This window comes from Carettochelys insculpta, chromosome 3 (assembly GCF_033958435.1).
Source record: "Carettochelys insculpta isolate YL-2023 chromosome 3, ASM3395843v1, whole genome shotgun sequence".
In the NCBI taxonomy this organism is placed as follows: domain Eukaryota; kingdom Metazoa; phylum Chordata; order Testudines; family Carettochelyidae; genus Carettochelys; species Carettochelys insculpta.
In genome coordinates, this window is record NC_134139.1 from 200447926 (window position 1) to 200475503 (window position 27578).

Sequence of the window (27578 nt, forward strand, 5' to 3'; positions counted from 1 at the left end):
CAGGGATGGGATCTAACTGTAGTTCTGGATGTTGTGCTTCAGGAAAGATGTGAACAAACTGGAGAGGCCAGAGGAGAGCAACAAGACTGAAAAACGTATTAGAAAACCTAATCAAATATGTTAAGAGCTGCTATGAAGAGGACTGTGATCTCGCTTTCTGTGTGAAGGTAGAAGGAGAAGCTTATTGTACAGCAAAGGAGATTTAGCTTAGATGTTAGGGAAATAGTAAGAGAGAGGTAGCTACGTTAGTCTGTATCCTAACAAAGCAAAGCAGCAGTCATGTAGCACTTTCAAGACTAACAAAATAATTTGTTAGGTGATGAGCTTTTGTGGGGCAGACCCTCTTCTGGAGATATAGCCAGATCTGAAGAACTGGGTCTGCCCTACGAAAGCTCATCACCTAATAAATTATTTTATTAGTCTTTAAAGTGCTACATGGCTGCTTTTTAGTTATGTTAGAGATAGGTTTCTAACTAGGAGTGTGGTGAAGATCTGGAAGAGGCTTCCAAAGGTGGTTGGACAAACACCTGTCAGGGACAGTCTAGATGTACCTTAGTCCAGGAGGCTGGACTCACTGACTTCTAGCTTCCTTATTGCCCTACATTTCTAGGAATATCAACAATCCAGAACCCCACAGGGGTGACAGAGACTTCCTAACAGTAGTGGGGTGTGGGGGTACCACCAGTACCTGACCTGTGGCCCGACCCCTAGTGCCAGGCATGCTGATGTGGCAAGGGAGGGGATAAATGAGGCAATTGCTGCCTCAGGGCCCCTCAGTTCTAAAGGTCCCTGAGCTCCAGGCCCTTTAAATTGCTCACAGAGTGCACTCCGGGCAGCTCTAAAGTCTGGGGAGGGGGACGGTGTGGCACATTCCAGGCAGTGTTGAGGGCTGGCTGCTGCAGTCCCCCTCCCCAGAAGCATGCAGAGACAGACCTCTCAGTTTGTCATGGGGCCCCACGTGTCTGTCAGCCCCTCTCTAGTGCCACCCCTTCCCCCAAAGTCCCACTCCTGTGCCATCTCTTCCCCTCCATACCCCTTCCCAGCTTGCTCTTCCTCCATCCCGTCCTCCTCCTCATGGCAGAGAAAAAGTGGGAGGCCCATGGCCCTCCTGTCTACCCCCATTCCAGTCCCTCTGCCCAGATGGACACATAACCCTCCACAATCAAGCATATTGAGCTCTCAAAGCTGTAACTACAGCCCAAAGCCGAAAGGAAGGGCACAAACTAACATGCTTCCGGTTTGCTTGTTGGCAAAAGAACAAAGGCTGATCCATCCATCGCCTTCTGCTTCCAGGATAACAGGGCTAGAAAAGAAACAAACAGGAAAGATGCGACATTAGGGGAAGCCCTAATGTCCTAAATTTTAGACCTACAGAACTCGCTAGCAAAATGACTATGGGCATCATTGGAAAAAGAAATTGCTTCATTTGGAACTACTTGGCATGTCGTCACTGAAAAGCTGTGTCCCATACACCTTATGAAACATGCAGAACTCTTCCAAAACAAGGGAGCCCTTGCCTCATTCACTGGGCTTTTTACAAGATCCATGCGAATGAGGCAAGAGCTATGTGAAATCCGACTCCACACACTGCACATACTCATAGAAGGTGAGCATAGTGTTCCTCTAAAACTATAAGGCTGAATCTATTCCATCTGCTGAATTTCTCAAGTATGCTCACCAGTGTTTTGAGTTTATACTGTACATAATGAAGCCAGCATTTCTGCGGGGGGTAACAACATACTAAAGCTACATTGGATCATATCCCACCTTTCCATTCCATTAACCAAAGCATGTGTAGTTCCCATTCAAGATGGGTAAAACAATAACTGATATTGAACAAAGGATGTTAATCAGTACCCAGAGGCTTAGGACTGTTGATTTTGCATCAGGTAGTGGCAATCAGTGCAGCTCCAGTAAGTGATGATTTCCACTGTCTGAGGATTTGGTCCCATAGTCAGAAATGTAAAATACTGCAGCAGATCTGATACCCTTCAGAATGCTGCCTCCTACTGCAATGAATGTCTGAGGCTTCAAACCCTGGTGAATAAAACATACTAGGCAACTGTGCAATGGAAGAATATATCTTCCTGACCTTTGGCTAGATCAGTGAAGCCCCTGAAGCATGAAGTTTGATTACCTTTCTCTTGAAATAGATTACAATATTAATATATACTTTTTAGTAACTGTAGACCCTCTGGGTCCCAATTCTACACAGCTTTGTACAACCATGCATACACTGCCTGTTCAGAATCTTCCAGTCACTCATCCTAGTGGTAGCACTGGGCCTGATTCTCTATTGCCCTCCATCGTGTTTGGCCACTTACACTAATTCCAATTAGAATGATAGTATTTTATGCCCATCTTACCCTGGTGTAAATGACCATTAAAGCAACAGAGGAATGGAAAGTCAAGGTGCCACTCTATGGAGGTGGAAGTGACTCTACGGAGTTGTAGGTAATGAAGCATGTGGAGGGCAGCCCAGACCCAGAAGGGGATTTAGGACTCTAATTTCTAGAGATTACAGAAGCTAGAAGTGTAAATATCTTTGAGCATTTGACCCGCTCTTTCTTTGGCACTCTGCTTCAACTTTCCATTTGCTATGAAAATTAGTCTCCCCAGACAAGCTAAAAGAACTTCTGAAAATGCAATTGGAAGAGAAAATGTATTAACTTCTCGTTTCCTACATTTTAAATGAGTTTGTTTTAATTTGTTAACCAAAATAAAACCTCTAGCAACCAGACGCAATTACAGTACAATTCACACTGAGCCACAATTGACTGTGTCACCACTCAATAAGCGGACTAGCTTAATGGACCAATTGCAATTAGATTAACAAAGTTTGCTGGAGCCCAACTCATGAGACGCAACAAACCACAACAAAAGGAAACTGGCAAGTCTCTGCCAAATGGTTGCAATTTATTGTTGTCAAGGAGACTGGCCTTAGAAAGAAATGCAGAAAACAACAAATCACCTGGACAGAGCCAGAATGTTAATATACATAGTTACCCGTCAATGTAGTCAATGTTAAAGTCCAGGGTTTCATATCTTCCAGCAATGATCTGCCCTGTGACTTGTATTTCATTTCCTGTTTAAATGAGAAAGAAAATAAATGGGTTATCTTTAAAGCAATATGCTAATGTTTGTCGAGTAAGGCAGCTGGGGATGAGGGGTAGATTTACCAAGAGGTATTTAATCAGGCAGACATTGTTATTTTTATTATCCGAGTGCCTAGAAGACCCAGTCATGGACCATTCTTCTAGGTGCCGCACAAATACAAAACAAAAGGACAGTCCCTGCCACCACCACCACCACCCCTAGTGTACAATCTAAATAAAAGACAAAACCTTAAAGACCTCAAGGAGATTCCATCACTACGTAGGTAACCCATTCCAGAGCTTCACCACACTCCAAGTGAAATAGTTTTTTTTTCTAATATCCAACCTACACCTCCTGTACTGTAATGTGAGACCTGTGTTCCTTGTTCTGTCTTCTGCCACCAGTGAGAACATCCTCTCTCCATCCTCTTTGGAACCCCCCTTCAGGTAGTTGAAGGCTGATATCAGATCTCCCCTCCCCAGATCCCACACTCTTCTGTTGCCCTCCACTGGACTCTCGCCAATCTGTCCACATCCTTACTCCACATGTGGCCTCACCTGTGTTGAATAAAGGGGAATAATCACTTCCCTAGATCTGCTGGCAATGCTCCTCTTAATGCACCACAGTATGTTATTAGCCTTCTTAGCTAAAAGGGCACACTGTTGGCTCATATCCAGCTTCTCATCCACAATAATCCCCAGGTCTTTTTCTGCAGAACTGCTGCTTAGCCAGTCAGTTTCAAGCCTGAAAGGTGCAGGTGCTTGGGATTACTCCCTCCTCAGTGCAGGACTCCGCATTTATCCTTATTAATCCTCATCAGATTTCTTTTGGCAGATTTCTCCAATTTGTTTAAGTGTCCCTGGATCCTTTACCTACCCTCCTCCGTGACAAACTCTTCCCCTAGTTTAGTGTCATCCACAGATTTGCTGAGGATGCCATCCATCTCCTCATTCAGGTCATGAATAAAGATGTTGAACAAAACCAGCCCCAGAACTGACTCTTGGTGTACTCTACTTGATACTGGCTACTGACCAGACATAGAGCCGTTCATATACAAAAGTGCTTATTCCAGCAAGGATCCTACCACCCAATGAAAATCAATGGAATCAGCCTCTTCATTCACTTCACTGGCAACTTATTTTTGGTTTTAAACAAGAGAATTTTAAGTTTGTCCAACAGACATCAACAATTTTGGACAAAATTAAAAAAAAACATGTTCCTCTAAAACCGTTCATTTTTTAAAAAAAAAAAAAAAAAGGTGCAGAATTGTGTATAGAAGTGTATAATATAACCTCTTTACTGCTGAGTCACTTCAGTTAGCCAAATACCATCTTCTGGTCACTTTTTTCTTTTGGAGACCTGAGACTGTGCTCTTTTGTTAATGACAGACAGGAGTCAGCCTAGCACTTAACCACATGCTTAACTTTAAGCTTATGAGTAGCCCTGTTTCCCTTGAGGCATATGCATTTCCATGCGATCATTTGCAAGATTAAAATCAGGCATATTCTTTGGCACTCTAGTGAATCAAGGCCTGCGTGGTAATGCAGCACTGAGATTAAATAGGTAAAAATCACAAAAAACAGTCGTTCAAAATCTGCTCTTTTTGCCCATAATTCCAGGTTAAAACCATTGATTTCAGTGAGCACATTTCACTTTTACACTGGTGCAACTCATATCAGAATGTCCCGTCAAGTATGGGCATCATGAGCTGGAAAACATGGTTATCCACACTGCACAGCTGATCAAACTGAAACAAGAGCCACATTTTTTAAAGGAATTTAGGCATCAGATGGGATTTTAGGAGTGTTTGGAGCCCAGTCCCTCAAAAGGTATTTAGGCCCTGAATAGCTATTGATATCAGTGGGAGTATGGGGTCTATCTCATTGGAAACTCTCCCATTGACCTCCCTTACTCCTCGCAATATTGATGAGTACGGGGGTCAACTGCCAAGCCTGGATAGTTCAATTTCACGCTTCTCTACCAGGCATGAGAAAGCAAACTCTGGAAGATCGACACTGACCAGGTCGATCTTCTCAGTAGGGTAGACATAACCTTATTATATAAAGGGGGTGGGAGAGGAAGTAGTGCTGGATTCACATCTTGAAGTAAATAGACTTCAGAGTCAAGGTAACCCCCCGTAGCACAACTGCAGTCCTTAGAATGGGTAAAGGGGCTAACAGTCAGCACAGGCCCCCGTAGTGTCACTGAAACTGGACTCTGTGTTTAGAGAGATTTTTAGTGGAGACTAGGTGAGTTAGGAGCTCCATTTCCATGGCACTGTCCTGGGACATGGACATCTAACTTTAAAACCCCCAGCTCAAATAAAAAACATTAAAATGAAAGAAAACACAAATTCTAGGAGCCTGACTGAGAAAGAGATTTAGGTGAATACAGATACAAATGGGTGACTAGTAGGATTTACATAGGGGCCTAAGTGAATTAGGTGCCTAATTTCTATTAACTTTAAATGGCAGTTAAGAAAAACGTCTATGCAGATTAGGTGCTTAAGTCTCACTAGGTGCCTTTCTGCATCTTTTAGCATGTAAATACCCTTGTTAATCTAACCTAGTACACCTGCTTGCAAAGCACTCTGAAGTCTAACTTGGTAAATTATAGCGAGATGATCTTCCAAAGCAGCTCAAAAATTATGGCACAAAGCGAATGAGTACCTGAAGGTGCAGCTCACTGTTCGGGCAAAGCACCAAAAAGAGAGACATGCCAAAAGAGAAAATCACAGCCACCAGAAGCTGACAAGCATCTACTCTGACCTAGCCCTGTACAGATGATTACTTCCTCACTGCTTGAATCCCACAGAGCCAAGCTTTTGACTTCCCTAGCATGTCTTTTGCCAATTAAGACCCTGGTCAAAATCTGTTTGTAACTCACACACCTTCTGTGTGTGATGTGCTGTCCTATGTAATAGCACTTACAGAGACAATAATGTAGCTCCTCTACAATCTTAGCTAACAGCCAGCTAGCTTTTGACTCTTGCAGTAGAAGCTCATATTTTACTCTCCAGAGGTCTCAAGTTTGATTCTGTTCGCAAAATCCCAGAGTCTGTCAGCATTACATGTTCACCCTGTAGAGCCCCTATGAAGTTCATGAGGCACTGTGGGTGTTCAGGGGGCTGAAGAATCAACATTTAACCCCTGTTAAAATAATTACAAGAAAAGGAGCCTGAAGATCACCAGAAACACAGACAACCAAGGTATACACTATTGTTCTACAACATCTTCTTATTAAACAGCCTTGTGAAAAGGCAATCAAGTGCTTCACCAGTAAAGACACCAAATGCAAGGGTCACCCACTGAGCACTATGTGTTACACATCCCCTCTGTTCCTGCTCCACAGAGGATGAGCCTTATGAACTACATAGCCTGGACTTCATAGGAGCTCATGCTTCAACTCCAGAGATGCCTAATTTAATCCACTGTTCAGCAGATAAAATGGCAGCCCATGCACAAAGAAGTCAAAGAACGTAATGTTAAAGCAGTCTCCATTTTAAAGGAAGATGCCTTACCTGGGACTCCAGATGGTGGATTAATTTGGTAAACCACAGGTGTCTGTGCAGCAGAAAACTGCAAGAAGAATTGTGTTGTTAAATAATCAAGCTTTCTCAGCAGCCCTACAAGATCAAATTATGCATCATTCGCAACACAGCTGGCAACCAGCATTTTAGACACACTCATTGTGAGGCTTGTCTTGTAAGTGCATGTCTACTCTGATGAGTGATTTTGTAAAACTGCTCCCTATCTTTGCACCCTGTGTGTCTTCAGAGTCAGAACCGCTGATTTTAGTGACGACAATAAGTTTCTATTGCAGGTTACTCCTGCTAGCTCTGCTGAACCAGCATAGAACAGAGAGAGAGCTGCAATTGGGCTCTTTTTTGTGCCTCACCAACAAAACTGTTATTAAATTGCTAATCGGTAACACCCATGCTTCCTCACTGAAGGCAGAAGGTCTGCACAAGGATACTCCGGGGTGAACTTCAACCTTCAGGAGAGCAGGTAATATGAGCTCATGCTCCAGAACACAACATGATCATAAGAACATAGTAGAACATAAAAACAACCAAACTGTGTTAGACCAAAGATCCACACAGCCCAGTGTCCTGTCTTCCAACAGCAGAGAGTTCCAGATGTCCCAGAGGAATGAACAGAACAGGTAAACACCAAGTGCTTCATCCCATCACCCATTCCCAACTTCTAACAAATAGAGGCTAGGGATACCACTCCTACCCATCCTGGCTAACAGCCATTGAGGGACCTATTCTCCATGAATGTAGCTAGCTCTTTTTGAATCCTTTTAAAGTCTGGTCTTTACAACATCCTCTGGCAAGGAGTTCCACAGCTTGATGTTGCATTAAGTGAAGTAGTACTTCCTTTTGTTTGTTTTAAACTTGCTACCTGTTACTTTTTATTTGGTGACCCCCTAGCTCTTGTGTTATGGGAACAAGTAAATAATTTTTCTTTACTTACGTTTTCCATATCAGTCATGATTTTATAGACCTCTACTATATCCCCCTTAGTCTCCTCTTTGCTAAGCTGAAAATTCCCAGTCTTTTTTAATTCCTCCGCATAAGGCAGCCATTTCTTGGGAGAATAGGTGCATGAGCACTAACATCCTGGAAGAGTCGAACATGACCAGCACTGAAACTATTATCATTCACCAACAACTGCATTGGATTGGTCACATGGTTGAGATGTCTGGTCAGTGCCTCCCAAAACAGATTCTGTTTTTGGCATTGAAGGAAGGACAGAGGAGCATTGAGGGCCAGCGGAAGTTATCTAAGGACATGCTGAAGGCACACACGAAAAAGTGCAGCATTGGTGCCAACACTTGGGAGAACGTTGCCCAAGACTATCCCCAGTGGAGAACAGTAATCCGTGAGGGAGCACTGATGATATTCTTCAAGTGCCTTCAAATGACTCTTGTATGTTGTCTAGATTTCACATGCATACAGTAGCGCAGGAACAACCACTGCACGGTACACAAGGAGCTTTGTCTTGGCATAGGTGTCTCAGTTTTCAAAGACCCTTTGTCTCAGGTGGGCAAAAGCAGAGCATGCACTGACTTTGAGTGGAGGGTTAGTACTTTCCTATATTCTACTGGGTGCCCATCTGCATCTTTAAGCACCTAAATATCTTGGTGAATCTAGCCTCAGATAGAGGCTACGCTGTCAAGGGATTAAATCTTGATTCAGTTTAGGCCAATGGACAATGCCTATTCATTTCAATGGGACCAGAATTTATCACTATTAAAACATAAGTAAGGGACCTCCAACACTCTCACTTTCTCTCCCTGTACCCACACCCGTCTCTCTCTCAGATCCTAGCCAACTCTCCCTTTTTCACCCTTTCCCTTCCCGACATGCACTTATATTCTGCTGTCAAGCTCTCGGAGAATCCCCTGGAGCAATATAAGACCCAGCAGAAGCAGAGTCAGACTTTCTTGGACTTCGCAACGTTGATTCAATCTGGGCTGCCATGTGACGCAACATAGTATCACACTCTTGGATAGCCATTGGCCTTCATCTCCCTCCCAGGCTGAAGACTGAACAGCCTAAATAATCAATGAGCATTAGCACCGAGGTTGTTCTATGCTGCTGGTCATCACAGAGAAGAGTGGTCAGCACCACCCAACAGTCAGCAGGGCTGACAGTGGCAGCTCACAGCAGCAAGGCAGCAGCCACCAGCTGATAGGAAAACCATCTATGAGCAGCTCAGGCTTGTCACAGCCTGCAGCGGGTTTTGCAGGAGAGGCCAAATTAATTTTTTAATATTCATGGCTCACAGGTTTCCAGTCCCAAAACAAAGAGAAACATTGTGTTTTATTTAGCTTGGAATGCGTCTCATTAACAACATCCCCTGGTGATTTTTCATCAATTCTTTAAGCTAGCTGAACCACCCAACGAGTTGTGAGGTTTTATATGCAATTTGCTGAACATGTCGGGCTCTCCCGCTCACTACTGGAAAAAAGCTAGGCAGAACTGACAAGCACAAAGGGGTTTGTTATCCAGCCAACAGCTATAACTGAGGGTCTGCTTTGCAAGGGTTCAATGTTCTCAACTCAAGGTGAAAATACGACACAATAATAATAATAATACACTACTTTTATAAATCCCAACCCTGCATGCTGAAGAGAGACAGAGGCTTTCTTCATTGATGTTTGTGGCAGCAGAATTAAGCCTGAAAGTTTTAAAAAAGGAGCCAAGTGGAATCATCCTTTCTTAACACATGGGGAACTGAGAAGGTAAATGGCTGTTGCAAGCTGCCACAGTAATTCTCAGGTAGAGACAGGAAGACAACTCAGGTATCCGTGCCCTCCTTAGCCCTTGCATGGGTGCAGTTGATATGCAGAAAGAGAAAGCACAGCCGAATGCTTCTTCTGTTACATTTTCTGGCATCAGCCACAAGTGGAAACACACCAAGAAAAGTTCTCCTGGAGAGGGGCATTTTTAGCAAGTAGGCAGGTGCTCCAGCCGCAGTTGTTGGGATGGAATAGTGATTATGTTGTGCATTGCCAAAGGTAGAATCTGTATGGCCACTGAACCAGCACAAAGCTGGCAGAGAAAGGGGACAGTGACCACAAGGAGGAAGATTGTGTGTGTCTTCTCGGACGTGCTGGGGTAAGTGTCTGAAAAGGGAAGTCTATCTCTATTTGTGTGCGTGTGTGTGTGTGTGTGTGTGTGTGCACGCACACACGCGTGTAGAAGCTTCCATGTCTTCTCCAGGCATCATAAAATCACAGGGCTGGAAGGGAGCTCAGGAGATCATCTAGTCCAGCCCCCTGCTTTAAGCAGGCTCAACCCCTTCTAAGTCTTCCCAGCCAGGACCTTGTCAAGCCGGGACATAAAAACCTCTAGAGATGGTGAATCCACCACCTCTCTGGGCAACGCATTACAGTGCTTCACCACCCTCCTGGTGAAGTAGTTTTTCTAATATCCAGCCTACTCCTCTCACTCTGTAACTTCAGGTCATTGTTCCTTGTTCTGCTGTGTGTCACCACTGAGAACAGTTTCTCTTCATCCTCTTTAAGAACAACAAGAAGTCTTGTGGCACCTTATAGACTAACAGTGATTTTGGAGCATAAGCTTTCGTGGGCAAAGACCCACTTCATCAGATGCATGAGTGGGGGGGGCATTTCAGAGGGGTATTTAAAGAGTTGGATCCCAGTAAAAGGGAGGGCCAGAGCTGACAACGTCTATTCAGCAAGGTGGAACTGGCCTGGTACCAATAGTGCTTATCAAGAGAGCTAAAAACAAGTCCGATCAGACAGGGGGATGTGAGCCTTTGTCGGAGTCTAATGGAGAGATATTAACACCCAGAGCAGAGAAGCTGCCTTTGTAAGCTACGAGCCATTCCCAGTCTCTGTTTAATCCATGATTAATGGAGTCAAATTTGCAAATAAATTGCAGCTCAGAGATTTCTCTCTCCATTTGATTTTTGAAATTTCTTTGTTTCAGGACTGTCACCCTTAAATCTGCCCCTGAGTGTCCAGGGAGACTGAAGTGCTCACCCACAGGCTTCTGTACATTACTGTTCTTGATGTCTGATTTATGTCCATTTATTCTTTTACAGAGAGACTGTCCAGTTTGGCCAATGTAAATTGCCATGGGGCATTGCTGGCACATGATGGCATATATTATATTAGAAAATGGGCAGGTAAAGGAGCCCCCGATGGTATGGTTGATGTTAGGTCCTGTGATGGTGTCACTGGTGTAGATATGTGAGCAGAGTTGGCAGTGAGGACTGTAGCAGGGGCTGGTTCCAGGCCTAGAGCCACTGGTTTGTGATTTGTAGTGACTGGTGAGGATTTGTTTAAGGTTGGCAGGCTGTCTGTAGGCGAGGACAGGCCTCTAGATCTGCTTGAAATGCTCCTCCTAATGCACCCTAATATGCCGTTAGCCTTCTTGGCTACAAAGGAACACTGTTTACTCATATCCAGCCTTTCATCAACCATAACATGTATGTCCCTTTCTGCTGTACTGCTGCTTAGCCCATCAATCCCCAGCCTATAACAATGCTTGGGATTCTTCCGTCCCAAGTGCAGGACTCTACACTTCTCCTTGTTGAATTGCATCAGATCACCACCTTGTCGTCGTGGAGAGGCTTGAGCATTTCAGTGACCCTGAGAGTGATGCTTCCTGGAGTCGTGTACTCCCTTAGGGTCACACATGGCAGAATAGTCAAGGGTGCGGTTCCTGACAAAGTGTGATCTAAGAAGTCCTGAATGGCAAAGCAGATGGAGGATAACTGCAAAATGGAAGTGAAACTGTTGTGTAATGTTATAAGAGCTGTGAAGGTGGAAAACAGCTGGATTTCCAATTGTTGTGGTGTCCAGGCCATTGGGTCATTGGTTCCAGCCCACAATCTGTCAAGGACAGTGTAGGGACTGTTGTGCACCAGTCTCCCCACTTTAAAAGAAGTCTCATACAAGCATCTTCCAGTTTTGTAAAAACAAAAATGATTGTACTCAGCAACAAGTGATCGTCATCATCGTTGCTTGCACATGCGTGCAAGTGGGGAAAAAGACAGAGTCAGGGCCCATGAAACTGTAGATGCTACAAAACCACATCTGTATAAAGAATGCCTTAAAAGTGTTTGTTTCATGGTTTTTCTTTCATTGACGTGGTGATGTAAGTGTAGGAATAACTAACATAAAAGAAGTAGACGGGTCTGAGGAATTTGGACTCAATGTTTTAGACATCTCTTGGAATCTTTTGTGACAGGCTGTTAGCTGCCTACTTGAACTTTGTCTTTTGACCACTCACAACTCCTCCAGGGGGTAACTGTTTGTGGGGGAGGGCTCCATAATCTATTTTGTTTGTATACAGTTGAGACAAAATAAAGTAAAGACATGCTCATGAGAATGTTGACGATTAATAAAGGCTTTAAGTCTCTATCTTGGTGGTCACATGATAATGAGTAGGATGTCTTCATGTCACACTCCTATTTGAGTCTGTTAATGGATGACCAGCCCAGTTCTGGAGCCGAAGGTCTTATCACAGGAGGGGCAGGTATTGGTAGCTGCTGGAGGGGCATGGGGCAGTTTTTGCTGCTCTTTTCTTCTCCTCCATCTCTCCTCACCTGCACTGCAGTGGGACCTCTCAGATTGCACTATCCTCTCACAGATTACTGCTCTCCACTTGGGACAGTCCTGGGCAAGGAACTACCAGGCCATATAAACAGCTCAATGATAACCCCTAGGTTTTAGGGAACTGCGTATAAAGTGTTGTTGGTACAATTTTCTCCACAGCAACACGAGCCTCTCACTGGAGCATGAGCTAACATCAGCTTTGGGATGGAACATCTACAAACGTCTAACTCCCAGAATGCCATGGTAACAAACTGACATAAATGGTCAACTGAACACATTAATATACTAATGACACCTCAGCATTAGTAGGGTGAGGATGTACAAACAAGGAAGAAGGGAGAAACCCTACACTATAAAAGGTTGTATCCCAGCCGGTGGGCCTTAGGCAGCAGCACGAGTGCCTTTGGAAGGTGCCAGAGTGATGGCCACTTCAGATCAGATGGAAGGTGATGGTGATGAGGGAGATAGTGGATAACATTTCAGGCTGTTCGTTAAGGGATGGTGAGAGCGTATATGGCAAAGACGACAGCTGAGGCAGCTCCAGGACAAGTTGGTGTGGGGGCTGGCTCTGCCTCCCAGAAGGGGTGGAGCCAAGGGCTGAAGGGGCAGGGTCTAAGGTGTTCAGCCCTCAGTGCCCCCAGATGCGGCACTGTGTCCACCCTGCACTCCCTCACAGCTGCATGCAGCGGCACACAGGACTGCCATGGCACTTCAATTAGATCCAGAGTTATGGCCGCCACTGCTGCTACTTTGGCAGTGGCAGCAGCCAGAGCTCTGGACCCCTTTGAAATACCGCGCCATGGGAAAAATGCCACGTGTGCCCCCTCCCACCCACCCCCAGCAGGCTAGAGCCTATAGATGGGCAGTAGACATTCTGCAATATCTCTAGCTGCCTTACTGAGCTGGGGTGTTTATGACTCTGCTAAATGTAATAAACTCCACCATGAAGCCTCTAGAGGTTTCATGCCAGTCCCAAGCCTGGATGAAGGAGGTGAGTTGGTCAGATGAGTGTCGAAGTGCCAAATTTGGAGATAAGGCAATCCTAAGGAAGATCAGCATAGACAGGATCGAACTAGAGAACGCAGAGAAGTTCACATTATCTGGGAAGCAACAAAACATGTTCTAGACTGTAAGAAGGAAACAGCAACTAGAACAGTGAAAGCAAGAGCAAGTTTGAAGGCGACAGATAGGATTTGGAAAAGCAAAGCGATAAGCTTAGGAAGGAAGCTGAGCATCTCGAAAACGTGTATTCAGCACCATGTTGTACATATGGGAGACATGGGTGACAATGAAAGATTCAAAGAGAAGGATATTGGCATTTGAGAGGAGTCACAGAAAAATCCTGAAAATAGAATGGATGAAGAAGGTCACTAATGAGGAATTATAATGGAAGATACAGCCGAAAGAGAACCTACTGCAGAAGGTTATATACAAGAGAAGTTACGACTATTTGGGCTTATCTTCAGAATGAACAATGAACAAAAAATCAAGACCCTGGTATTCAGCACAATGGACAGTTTGAATAGGAGATGCAGACCCCACAGAGAATGGGTAGGTGATATAGTAGATTGTTGCAGAGCTAGTTTACAGAAACTGAGCCACTCCGCACTGGACGGGGAAAGATGGAAGGAAATAGAGAGGGAGGCATTGGACACCAATGGGTGCTGAGCCCATGGTTGCTGATGATGATACTAAATGTATTTATACATTACTGTAAATACAGAAAAGGTCTTGTATGAATGTAGTGTGCTCATTGGGGCTCCTATCTGTGCAGTAATTTCAATAATATTGGGCCTGATCTGGAACAAAAACCTGGCAACCTTCAATGTGATAACTGTGAATTCTTAAACAAGCAGTATAATTAATACACAATCTATAGATCAGGCTACAGAGCTCCCTTCTGAATACGCACAATTAGAGGCAGAGTAGTCTGATGGAAAGGGAACTGTACTAAAACTCTGGAGACTATCCTATACCAATAACCTGCTGTGGGACCTTGAGGAACTCCCTTTATTTCTCTGTGCCCAGTTCCCCCTCCTGCTGTTTCTTTATTTAGACCATAATGTGTTGGGACAGAGACTCTCTGTATTTACAAATAGCCTCACAGGATCAGGCATCTAGACACCTGCGTATTAATATTTATAGTAGCACTCTGCCATTGTATGCCTTAAAAATGCAAAAAGAGGGTGACAGGTTCCATATTGCCACATAGTCACAGAAAAAGACCACCGAGGTCATCTAATCTACCCCTTGGTAACAGGGTGACCAGATAGCACATATGAAAAGTTGGGACTGGATAGGAGGCACTAGGCACCTACCCGGGAACCTAGTGATAAATTATTTCTCACTCTAGTTTTAAATAATTCAATCAACAGGGCAGCCATTCTCTTCCCCCGACTCTCCCCAGCCTAGCAGGGGGCACTTTCAGAATCTCTTCCACACCCAACAGTCAATCTAATTTCTCTTCTGTTCAGCATCAGCCTGTTACCCGGAGCTGCAGCCCTCTTTGGATCATCTTCAGCCATTTCTTCCCATCCCTCCTTGGAGTTTACCTTGAAAGTGCAGTTGTCACAAGGCATCCCACTCAGGTTGCTTATCATCTGCCCATTAGCAATCACCTCCACCTGGTACAGTCCCTCCTGCAGAGAGGACCTTCAAAGGAAAGAACCGCTCATGTGTTTTAAAGTTAAACGTTGGTCAGATCCTTGGCTGGTGTAAATCTGTGCAGCTACACTGACTTTAATAGAGCTGTGCCAACCTCACTGGTCACTCCTCAGGAGAGGTGGGGAGCCAAAAGAACACTGAGGTAGACACAAATAAGCAAGTGCAGAACAGGGGTCTGGGAGCAGGACCAATAACATCAGCACAGGAGGAAACTGTGCTATGATACCCAGATAATGTGAACCGCTTCCCAGAAGAGACCAGTATGACAGCCCTGCAAAGGACAATATAGGAAGTATAGCATGGGCAGCAGCTGCGTAAATTGCCATCACCAGCCAGTATACCCCAACTTTAACCCAGAAGGACCACCTCTGGGGGCAAAAGGTGAGTTCAGCTGTCAGTCTAGCCACCTGGATTGGATTTCAGCCCAAACCCAACACAGGTGACTCAATCCATATGCACAAGCCTTCAAGAAGAATGAATTTTGCACACTCCCCAGTTTCCAGAAGATGCTCAAAGTTCTGCTTACTCCAAACTTGCCCCAGCTGTGGGGGCAGTGAGTCTTTCACTTGGCTTAAGAGATCTCAGGGCTGGAAGGAAACCGTTAGGATCAGGAAATCTGACCTCCTGAAGAACACAGGCTTAAAAAATTTCTCCTTGTGATTCCTGCAATGAAAGAGTTATTCTTCCCACTACATAAGGTACAAAAGCTATTGAGCCCACTAAGCTGGGAATGAGCAACTCCCTCAGCAAGGCATCCAGTCTGGACAAAGAGACCTCAAATGATGAATTTGCCACACCTCTTGGTGTCTGTACCACTGGTCAATTACCCTGATTATTGAAAAGCTGTACCTTATTTCCTTTTTGAATTTTTCTACCTTTCCAGCCATTGACTCCTGGTAGACTTTTCATGTTCCTGTACAAATAGGCACTGAAGCTAACATGCACTGAGAAAACAATAAGAAAACATCCTCACAAGTTTTCATACAGCATCTTCTGCCTAAAAAGTCCTTTCTGAACCTTCTTTAATAGAGCACCATACCTCGTTTTGCATCTGATGATGGACAAATCGAAATATACAGGATGGACATCACACCCTACTGGAGGCAGAACAGGATTCACTAGGAACACATCCAGCCAAGACCCATTGGTGGAGTCCATGGCCTGTTGCTGGGGAGATGTCAGACCTAAACAACCGATCCACAAACATTTTGTAAGTTAAGGCCCTTTAGTAGTCCTGACAACACATTAAAACATTTGCATTGTGCACTTAAGATTATCATAGAACACTAGGACCGGAAGGGGCCTCGAGAGGCCATCGAGTCCAGTCCCCTGCCCCGACGGCAGGACCGACCATTCTCTACACCACCCCTGATAGACATCTATCTAATCTGTTCTTAAATATCTCCAGCGAGGGAGATTCCACAACCTCCCTTGGCAACTTATTCCAGTACTTGACCACCCTGACAGTTAGGAACTTTTTCCTAATGTCCAACCTAAACTTCCCTTGCTGCAGTTTAAGTCCATTGCCTCTTGTTCTCTCCTCAGAGGCCAAGAAGAACAAGTTTTCTCCCTCCTCCTTATGACACCCTTTAAGATATCTGAAAACCGCTATCATGTCCCCCCTCAATCTTCTTTTTTCCAAGCTAAACAAGCCCAATTCTTTCAGCCTGTCTTCATAAGTCATGTTCTCCAGACCTCTTATCATTCTAGTTGCTCTTCTCTGGACCTTCTCTAATTTCTCCACATCTTTCTTGAATTGGGGTGCCCAGAACTGGACACAATATTCCAGCTGAGGCCTAACCAGCACAGAGTAGAGCAGTAGAATGATTTCTCATGTCTTGTTCACAACACACCTGCTAATGCATCCCAGAATCATGTTGGCTTTTTTTGCAACAGCATCACACTGTTGACTCATATTTAACTTGTGATCTACTAGAACCCCTAGATCCCTTTCTGCTGTACTCCTTCCTAGACAGTCTTTTCCCACTCTGTATGTGTGAAACAGATTATTCCTTCCTAAGTGCAGCACCTTACATTTATCTTTATTAAACTTCATCCTGTTTACTTCAGACCATTTCTCTAATTTATCTAGATCATTCGGAATTATGACCCTATCTTCCAAGGTAGTTGCAACCCCTCCCAGCTTGGTATCATCTGCAAACTTAATAAGCGTACTTTCTATGCCAATATCCAAATCATTAATGAAGATATTGAACAGTCGTGCCTGCCCATAACCAAGGACTTTAAAACCAAGTGTGGGGTGTTTTCTTTCTTATTAAAACATGGTTCAGCTTCTGACTCAGCTATGTATGTTCTTTGGGGTGAATTGTTTTATATATTTACCATTTACCAGGCAGCCTTTCCCATGCATTTTGTTACAGAGCATTCTACTCGCACTGGGCTTCATTCTTTCCTGCCTTGCACCCTGGCATTTTACACCTGCTTTCCACATATTTCATACAGTTATGTATGACTAAGCCAAAATGTTCAAACTTGAGTGCCAACCACAAGCGCCAAAATACATATTCAGGCACATACAAATGGCCTGATCCATCAGTGATGCTGAGGGGCTGCAACTCCTTTTGAAGTCAGCTCTCAGTATCTCTGAAAATCAGGTCATTTATTTATGGCCTAAAGGACAGAGCACTGGACTGGGACTCAGGAGAGCTGGTCTATTCCTTACTCTGCCACTGGCCTCCTGGGTGTCCCTGGACAACTCACTCTGCCCCGTCTGTGCCTCGGTTTCCCTGTCTGTGAAAATGGGGATAATGATTCTGACTTCTTTTGTAAAGTGCTTTCAGATGTACTGATGAAAATTGCTATATAAGAGGTAAGTAGCATTAGTTATATGTTTAATTTTAGGCAACCAGGTTTGATGATTATGGCCTTGGTGATTGACAACATTGATGGGGAGTGATTTTATCACAAACCTCACATTACAACTGATGGTTTTCAATATGAAAATCTCCAATTTCATTAAAAGAAGTACATTTCCAGCTCTTATGATTGCAAAGAAAACATGGCAATCTTAACAGAAGTTCATCATAAATGCTCAGAACGCTGAAGGCAAATAAAAAGAACTCAGTATTGATCTTTTTTTTTCAACTCAGTTTCATGATTGTCGGGGGGACCTGACTGCTGTGGTATGTGGGTATTTTTTCTTTTCTTTTGTTTTATGCAAGAATGAACAATTAAGACCATAAGAATGGCCACACTGGCCAGACCAAAGGTCCATCGAGCCCAGCATTCTGTCGTCTAACAGTGGACAAAACCAGGGGCACCAGGGCAAATGAACAGCACATGTAATCATCCAAACAAAAAGCAGTCAAGTAGCACTTTAAAGACTAGAAAAATAGTTTATTAGGTGAGCTTTCGTGGGACAGACCCACTTCTTCAGACCATAGCCAGACCAGAACAGACTCAATATTTAAGACACAGAGAACCAAAAACAGTAAGCAAGGAGGACAAATCAGAAAAAGATAATCAAGGTGAGCAAATCAGAGAGTGGAGGGGTGGGGGGGAAGATCAAGAATTAGATTGAGTCAAGTATGCAGACAAAATTGAGTCTGCATACTTGACTCAATCTAATTCTTGATCTTCCCCCCTCACCCCTCCACTCTCTGATTTGCTCACCTTGATTATCTTTTTCTGATTTGTCCTCCTTGCTTACTGTTTTTGGTTCTCTGTGTCTTAAATATTGAGTCTGTTCTGGTCTGGCTATGGTCTGAAGAAGTGGGTCTGTCCCACGAAAGCTCACCTAATAAACTATTTTGCTAGTCTTTAAAGTGCTACTTGACTGCTTTTTTTTTTGATAGTGTATAGACTAGCACGGCTTACTCTCTGTTACTATGTAATCATCAAGTGATCCATCCCCGGCCGCCTATTCCCAGTTTTTTGGCAAACGGAACCTAGCAAATAGCTATTGCTGGACCTATCCTCCATGAGCATCTAGTTCTTTTTTAACCCTCTTATAGGCTTGAGTTTCAGAACACAGATGATCCCTTGTACTTCTGAGTGCTCTGTGTTATCCAGTGATTTCCCCAATTACTAGCAGCCTTCTAAAACTTACCCTCCAATGTCAGGGTGATCCATGTTCCTCCAGCAAGGCTGCCCTCCTTAGGTTCAGTGAATAAGTTTGCAGATGCCACTGCAACAATAACCCAGATACTGGAGAATAAAATGTAATAGGACAACCAAACCAGTTGTGTTCAGCATGTAACTTTACAGTGGTATAGCCCATGCTTGAGACCCATTTCTGCAGGAGCGGCATTTAAAGGTTCACTATCAACACATTCCAACCTAAAGTACATCTTCCCTAAATAAACAAATCCCAAACAACATAACTAGAGGAACTAAAAAAATTAGCAATACATAAACATGTACACATATAACAGCCCACAGGTGGGCTCAAACCTAGGACCTCTGTGTAAGTGGTCTAGTTGCCATTACGTAAGACAGCAAACCACACACAGTAGGTATGTGGGTTAAATACTTTCCCATACCATCCCCTAGACAGACTCAAACCTGTGATTGCTAGAGTTTAGTGTATAAGCCTCTACAGTTTGAGCTAAAAGCCAGCCATCTCACAGCTAAGGTTGTAGAGGAGACTCATTCTTTCGCTCTGTAAGTGGTCTTGGTGTCACTACTGCATGAGAAAGTACACACACACACACACACACACACAAAGAATGAATACGAATGGGTGGACATATTAAATCCAGTGGGATGTCAGCTCCTGGGTACCAAAGTCTGTATTGAAAATGAGACAGACATCTAGATCTTGCTATGTTGAGCTTCCTGAAGCCACTGCTTTGGCCCAGTGAGGAGGCTTTCCTCAGCTTGTAGAGTGTTCTGTTTTAAAGAGGGACTGGTGATAACCTAATCTGGTTAAACCATAAGCTGTCTTCTTGCAAAACTATATAGAGGCCTTGAGATCAGAAACAAAGGAGCTCTTCTCTAGTGGGACAGCCAGATGAAGGAGCAGTGTTCCACACTAGTCTGGTGTTCTGATTTGTGTTTAGGTGGACTGAGCAAATATAATGGAGGCTAGAAACTGAGAATGAAGTCTCCTAGTTCTTCACAGCAATGACAGCAACAGAGCAAACTTCCCTTGCCAGCAAATGACCTAACAGGACCACCTATGAATGAGAGAACAGTGCAGTTCTCATCCCAAAACAGGACCATTGCTGAGGCTATCAACAAGAGCAGTAGTTCTGATAATGGTTTTGGTGACACAGACAAGTTTCCACCAGGAACTAGAGTAGGATCCAAATATTTTCACCAAAATTACCAGACAAAACCATCAGATGACAATAACAGCTGTCTTCCATTGGTCTGGGCTGTATTTGAATTTACAGTCTGGAGGATAGTCGTTCACTAAAAAAAATCACTGCTATGTATCCCAGCCTTGGAGCATTGGGTTGGTGAAATATTGCAGTGTACATCGCCAGTAGTCTCTATTCACTGTTTATTACAGACCTCAGCATGGGCCAGCAAAGTAGCACATTCTGTATACTGGCCTCAATACTGCATGAAATCCCTTGTGCTCTCACCAGTGGCCTAAGACATCTAACTTCATTCTTTCTGCAAACGCTTCATAATCTTCCCACAAAGGCAGAGTTTGCAACCCCCAAATGACCCCGCAGCTTTGCTTTGTCTTGCCGGTCACAAGAATGACTATTTGAGAGCCTCTGCCTGCTAGCACTCACCTGTAAAGAACAGCAGCTCCAGATTCAAAAGGGACCATAACAAAGGGTTCATCTCTGGTCCCAGACACCAGCTGCTTGGGAGATTTTCTCTGAGATCACTCACATCTTCACCAATCTAGTATGTGACTTTTGTGCCCTCATAATTTCCCTGTAACATAAAAAAACCCTCTCTCTATTCCTTATTCACATGACAAGCCTTCAAGGCAGGCCTGAGTCATTGTTTTGCCAGCTAGGAAAGGCTGTTGACTGAATCAAAAAAGTGTCAGCGAGACTCATTTCACCACATTCCCTATTTAAACACTTAAGCACACACACGAGGCAGACACCAGCACTCAAAGCCTCATCAACTTCTCTGGTGGTCCATGAGCTTCAGTCGGATGATCCACAGATAGTCCCCTCTAAGGTGCACACACAGACAGTCACAAATAAGAGAATGAAGGCTGCCCACCTAAGTAGTGGCTGGCAGGCCTGGCTCCACTAATTAGGTGTCTGGTCCCTGAACTCTCACATATAAAGTGAGGTGGTAGCTTTAGGGGCTTAAAGTACAATTTAGCTCTTAGATGCCTTATCTAGAAAAAGGGGATTTCACTGTGGGAGGTTGGAGTGGGAGAGGGGAGAACAATTAGAAGTGGCTCAGAGTCTAAGAATATCTGCAAAAAATCAACTTTGGTTGCAACTCATACATGGAGAAATCAGGAAGGGAGGAGTACAGAGGAGCCAGGAGCTAACAGGAAGGTGTAATTTACTATGATGATTATGGCAGTATCTACAGCAGTCAGTCTCAATCTTTTTTTTTTTTTTTGAGGACCACTTGAAAATTGCTGATGGTTTCAGGGGACCATTTAATGATCTTCCCAAATGTTGTTTGTACCCTTAGCTAACTACTGCAAAGGGCTTCGGATAAAAGCGCCATGTAAAATAAAACCTTTATAATAATTAACACCTGTTTGTTCTACAGATAAAAACACACAACACATTTTAATATCAGTAGAGGTCTTTCCCTCTCCACAGAAGCCACAGAGCTGAGGCTGGAAGGGAGGGCTGTAACTCTGGAAGGCGAAGGCTACACTAAGCACTCTATTTCGGGATACATGTGTCAAATTCTTTTCTAGTGTAGAGACAAGTCCTTAGCGTACGTCCACACTTGCTCTTGATAGACAAAACTTTCATAGTTCAGGGGTGCTTAACACATACACACATGCCCTACCTGCACGACAACGTTTTGTCACGGCAAGTGAAAATGTGAATGCTGCTTTGCAAGTTCTCTCAAGCTACATATACAAACGCTTGGTAATCTGTATTGCCTTTCATCCACTCCGCCCGCTTCCAGGCTCTGTTAGGGTTTCGCTATTCATATGTGACTATCACAGTAATGGAAGACATCCACAAGCTACTTTTTTCTTCTGTCCTTGGCAGTGAGAGCTCCTCCACTTTACAACGCAATCACTGGTTGATGGCTGCTCCTCACAGTTCCTCATGCAACTGCAATTCACTACTTGCCGGACTCTATAACCTGTATTCAAATTGACCTTGCATTTGAAGTGATACACATGAAAGAATTTCAAATAAAAGACAGTGTTCCTTACCTTTCCCTATTCACTTTTCTTCCATTGCTCAGACGAGAGATGCACACACATACCTCTGTTTTCTGAATAACTCTTCTGCTTTTATCCCATGGGAGCTGGCGACCTTGGTATGAGTTTGTTGCTCTTCTGGGATAAAGGCTGCTCAAAGCACTAACTCTAATTGCTCTGCAGGTCACTGAATCATGTCATACTATAACTTCCCAAACTAGTTTGTGAGCAGGTTGGATGCTTGTCTCAGAGCTATCCATGGGGCAAGCTTAATAATTAATCTAAGCTCCTTATGCTATTAACCATTTTGCTCTGAGTCTTTTATTAAAGACCCTGGGGAAAGCAAGATGGAATTTTTCTCCTTTTGAAATAGGATTTCATACGTGTTGTGATATCAAGCACAGTTTCACATCAATCAATTTTGTACTTTTTCTATTGCTTATGTATGAAAATTAAGCTACCTAGCAACATTTTCCAAAATACCAGTCAGCAGAGTTGAAAGTAATTTTCATAACAACCTTCCTCCCATTTTCCTCAAGGAGGTTGGGTTTTCTGGCAAACTTACATCTCAAACCCAATTTGCCGTGGCTTTCCAAAGCATCTCTGAGTTTGCCAAGAACTTTAGACAAGCTCCAAGTAAGACAGGGGTTATGTTGATGGTATCTGATGAAATGTGGTGGTTTTCCATGACTGCCATACAAAACTAGGTGTAGATGTAGAAGTTTTCACCAAGGCTCGCTCTGACATTTTGGGCTAATTAGTGGTGTGACATTACCCAGCCACCATAAAAATCAAAAAGTGGTACACCTAGACAGCTGAGCTGTCCCCACAGGGTTTTATACAGCTCTGGGGGTCACATGTCAACAAGAGTCCATCAAGCATGAGCAGCCCAGAGTTTTATAACATTCCAAAACACATGCCTTAAAAACAAGTTTTTTTTCCTGATTTCAAATGTCCCTATAAGCTGTTCCGTTGTACAGCCACTCAGAACAGATTGCAAATGCCTCCCAGCTAATTAGCAGAGTGTCCACAGCTAGGATTTCGCTTTATGCTTGTAGTACACATTCACACATGCCTCAGTGCATTTTAAAATTTATTCTGCACATGGAGGGGGAAAACAATCCACACCTGGATGGAAAAAGTTAGAGGGAAAATATTTCTCTAATAACTATTTTTGTTTAAATTTGCAGTCCCAGACTGCTGGGAGCCTCATGCAAAGAGAGCTAAAATCCCAACTTCTAGGATGGGTGAAAACTGGCCCCAAACATGTTAAATACCCATATGCAACTGATGCACATTAGCCTGGTGCTATTCCTTGTATCCCCTAATAGGATGAAGTACTGGCTGGTCTGTATGCTTCACCGCTGCCTTCTGCCTGATGGAATCAGAGCTGCTCAAGGGTCTCTGATGCCAACTAGTGACCAGATGCCTATAGAGAAAGAATAAGCATAAGCCATCATACTGTTATCACCTACAGGTGAGCTTCCTTTCCCACAAGCAACATAAACCCAGGACTTTAAAGCAGCAGCTCTAAGATCTAGTCTCCATGTTCTTGGATTAGCAGCCCACATGAGAGAGGTCTGGCGACAGATTAACTCCGTATTCTTATGGCTCACCCTCAAGGGACTAAAGCTGTGCAACTCACTTGCGTTAGAGCACAGTGGCCTTGTTTACTCACAACCCCCTCCTCCTGGCTATCAAATAGCACTTGTCTGGAGACCTGGCAACAGAAATTTAGGGGTACAGTACAGGGAATTTTAAACAACACTACCACAGCCCTCACAGCTGCACCCTTGTGTTTTCTGCACTCCTAGGGAGTCTTACTTTAAACAGGAAGAGTCACTTTAAAAAAAGGTGAAATCTAGGTTCATCAGTCCTGCTATTTACATCTATTCCCCCGCAGGCCTTGAGCCAGAGACGCCCTCCCCCCTCCCCCATGGAAAATCACCCAAGGTCATTGTTCAGGAGTGTTCCACACCACTGCCCAATAGTAGAACCAGTTAGATGTGGTATGTTCCTGAATTAGGGGCCCTGTGTCTCAGCACTTACCAGGCAGAAATAAGGGCAACCCAGCAGTATCTGAGCCTCACCCTTCCTACAGCACTTTGTCCAATTTAATTTAATTCATTTAATGGGGTTGCCTTGCATGTCTGAAGACTGCAAAAGGACTCCGCTTCCTGGATGGAGATCTTCCTGCCTTGAACACCGTTAATCAGAACACTCGAGGCTGGTGTCTCCAGCTTATTTATTTGGGATATGCAACTACTGCATTGATGTTCAGTATTGCCAGGCAGGGGCAGAATGTACAATGTGGAGAAAAGACACAACCTCATATGTGAACAAACTTAAATGTTTGTTGCTGTTGTTTTTTTTTAAATCCCTGTCTTCTTGTAGCTTAGTTCCATGGCATTTTGTTCTCTGCAAACGTCTCACCTCGGACACCAGAAGCAGCTTTGGCCTCCAATGCCAGTGTTATTGGCAGTGTGATCCCAGGGGCAGGGCAGCATTAGAGGACTGAGCCAGTCTGTGTCCTGCTCCTAGCTCTGCTGTGGGCTTTCCAGTGTGCTATGTCATCTAACTGCTCTCTGCCTCAGTTTCTCTATATGAAAAATAGAACCAATTATATCTGCACATCTTCATACAGCATTTTGGATCTAATCGTGGGCAAGTGCTATAAGGGGGAAAAGCTCACCAGAAGGACCTAGATTTGCAGGTTCAAAGGAGAGTGCTGAAGTATACACAGCCTCTGCAATAATTCAAGTAAGTCAGTGGCCATAATAGTCAGATCCCTCATACTGAAGGGCCTGTCACACTATGAGCTAAGGCAGGAGGCGGCAAACCTTTCACCTCAGGCCCCAGTTTTCATCCCGGCAATTAGCACCCCCAACCTGTCTGCCCCCTTATTCTCCCCCCCAGCTTATCTCATGCAATCCAAACCAATGGAAATTTCAGTTATGTTCCCCTGGGGGTGGGAGGAAGTCTTGTGCCATGTGTAAGAAAGGAAGTCTGTAGAACGTAAAAACTTTATTAATCAGTATATAAATGTGAATACACAGACAGAAAAACAGTAGCATTTCAGCATTTTTAAGGAGACGGATGAAGCCTAGACCCAGCAGCTGATCATGCTGCATCCCCCCATTTATGAAATTTTATGCCCACCCACCACTTTGCACAGCCCTCCAGAAAGGTATAACACTGCACACAAAGCTGAGCTCCTAATTCTTCCTTATGTCCACAGGGGCTATGGTGGAGTCACAAATGGGATTCTCAGCATAAAATGTAATGGGTCTCCAAGTAACAGGCTATGTGCTTGGGTCTACTGCCCCCAACTGAACAGGAGGGCAGGACAAACGATCAGGTTTTGCTCTATGTTCAGGAGCAGGTTCTCTCCCCCAAAGGAAGTGATACCATGTCTTCCCTTCCACTAGCTTAACTTCCAGCCCACAGAGGGCTGATAGCAGATGAGTCCTTGTGTAGTGAATCTGCACATCCTCCACGCATCCCCCTACAGCCCTTATCTGTTCCTGAGGCTGGGCCAGCTGTCTCCTGCTGCCTCTACATCCAGGCAGAGCTTCCATTGCCAACAGCTCCCACAGCCCCAGTGTCAATGTTGAAAAATCAAGTGAATTCAGGCCTGTACTCTGTCCCTCTCTCACTTCCTCATCTCATCCTCTCCCAAGACCCTCTTGCCTTTCGCCAGCTGGAGGGGGAGGGTGGAGTTTGATGATCTCCAGAAGGATCCAAATCAATTTTCCCACTTTCAGCAGCTCCTCATGAAATGTCTTTGTGCACCAGAGCAGAGGCAGTGCACAAGTGGCTAACCAGCTGGAATGGCAAGTGAGAAAACAGTGCTGCTATATGTGGTGGGACAGAAGCCTTTCACAGGAGCATTGCTGCTTGCAGTACATAGGGCTGATGACCCTAGTATAATGGTTCCCAACCTGGGGTCTGCAGACCGCTGAGGGTCTGCGAGGGAAGTGTCGGGGTGGCGGTCCGTGAAAAAAGTAAAAGATAAATAAAAATGATAATAGAAAATAATTTTTAAATAAATTGCAAAAAGTTACACTCATTTTCGAATTAAATATCTTCCAATAGTGAAGAGAGTTCACCAGCCTCTCTTTCCAAATTTTCACACTACTTTGGAAAAAGAGGCTGCTGAACTCTGTTATATTCAAATTCGACATATTAACACGTGGGTTGAACCAGGATGCGGATTTTCTGGGACATTATAGGGGCTCTTTTGCATACTTGGCTTAATCTAATTCTTGACTCCCCCCTTCCCCCCCTGCTCTCTGATTTGCTCACCTTGAACATTTTTTTTCTGATTTGTCAACTTTGATTACGATTTTTGGTTCTCTGTGCCTTAAATATTGACTCTGTGGCTTAAATATTGACCCTATGGCTATGTGCTGAAGAAGTGGGTCTGTCCCACGAAAGCTCATCACCTAATAAATCATTTTGTTAGTTTTTAAAGTGCTACTGGACTGCTCTTTTTTGTTTTGATAGTATATAGACTGTTACTAGAGGATGAAGAGTGCCTGTCTCACCACTGGGTGGCAGTGCTGAGCCGCTGCAGAACTGTTCCTTCCCTCAACAATTGAGGATTGAAGGCAAACCAAGCAGCCCCTCCTGTGCCGGAGGGCTCTGTGTAAAACTACTTCCATTATAATGGTTATTAAGAGGGTGCACTCGAGGGAGGCAGCATGGTCTAGTGATTGGAGCAGCAGCACGGGTGTCAGGAAACCTGGGTTCCATTTCCAGCTTTTCCACTAAGTCTGGGTGCGCAATACTGCTTTATCTTGTGGTTCCCAGCCTATAAAGCAGGACAATGTCATGCCCATCAAGGCAAACCCATCTCCTCCTTTCAGCACAGCGGTCACCTGGCTGAGCTTCTGGTTGGGTTAAGACTGGCTCTGCAGTCTGGTCCATACTTTGCAACCGTATGACACTAAAGTGTCTGTGTCCTTGGTGAACACACTCCATTAATTCCTTGGTCTCCCGTCCAAACAATCTCTACCAAGAACGCCTCTGAAACCAAATCAGTGCTGACAGAGTCATTGGCTAGTGTCAGCTTTGAGTATCTTTTTTTACTGATCTTCTCCTGTTACTTAATGCAGAGCAGCTGACAAAGATGAGAAGAACATCAATCCACTGCCTTCCTTGGGACCCATGGTTCACTGCTGGCCAATTTAGCTGGGACAATAACATGTGTAGCGGCCCATGGCTGCAGATTTAGGGTGCACGGGAGGGGGGTGATTAACCCATTCTAGCTCTCTGCAGTGCTGATCGATTTCCTCTGTGCACCCTGCCCACGTTAACAGTTTCCCAGTGGGTTTTGGTCTACTCCCATTTCAAAAAGGGACAGAACAAAGTACCTCAGCCATCTGTGAACACACAGCAGCAGGGTGCACGTTGTAGACACCTTGTGCACAACAAC

The 27578-nt window shown here is 44.3% G+C and overlaps 1 protein-coding gene across 13 annotated transcripts in view; it reads right to left on the bottom strand.

Moving 5' to 3' along the window:
- PKHD1 (PKHD1 ciliary IPT domain containing fibrocystin/polyductin) overlaps positions 1–22343 on the bottom strand; it is a 455042-nt gene extending 432699 nt beyond the window's left edge. For 12 of the 13 annotated variants that reach the window (XR_012645152.1, XM_074991417.1, XM_074991418.1 and 9 more), the window contains exons 1-8: positions 22154–22343; positions 20568–20715; positions 18929–19026; positions 15899–16043; positions 14748–14847; positions 6617–6674; positions 3007–3085; positions 1229–1303 (exon numbers count right to left, since the gene is read on the bottom strand). Coding sequence is in view for 12 of the 13 variants with exons in the window: in XM_074991417.1 (XP_074847518.1) it covers positions 1229–1303; positions 3007–3085; positions 6617–6674; positions 14748–14847; positions 15899–16043; positions 18929–19026; positions 20568–20605 (593 nt within the window). In the remaining variant the exon portion in view is untranslated. The remainder of the gene's footprint in view (positions 1–1228; positions 1304–3006; positions 3086–6616; positions 6675–14747; positions 14848–15898; positions 16044–18928; positions 19027–20567; positions 20716–22153) is intronic. The other variant, XM_074991412.1, reaches the window with a different exon arrangement.
- Between the last annotated feature and the right edge of the window lie 5235 nt (positions 22344–27578).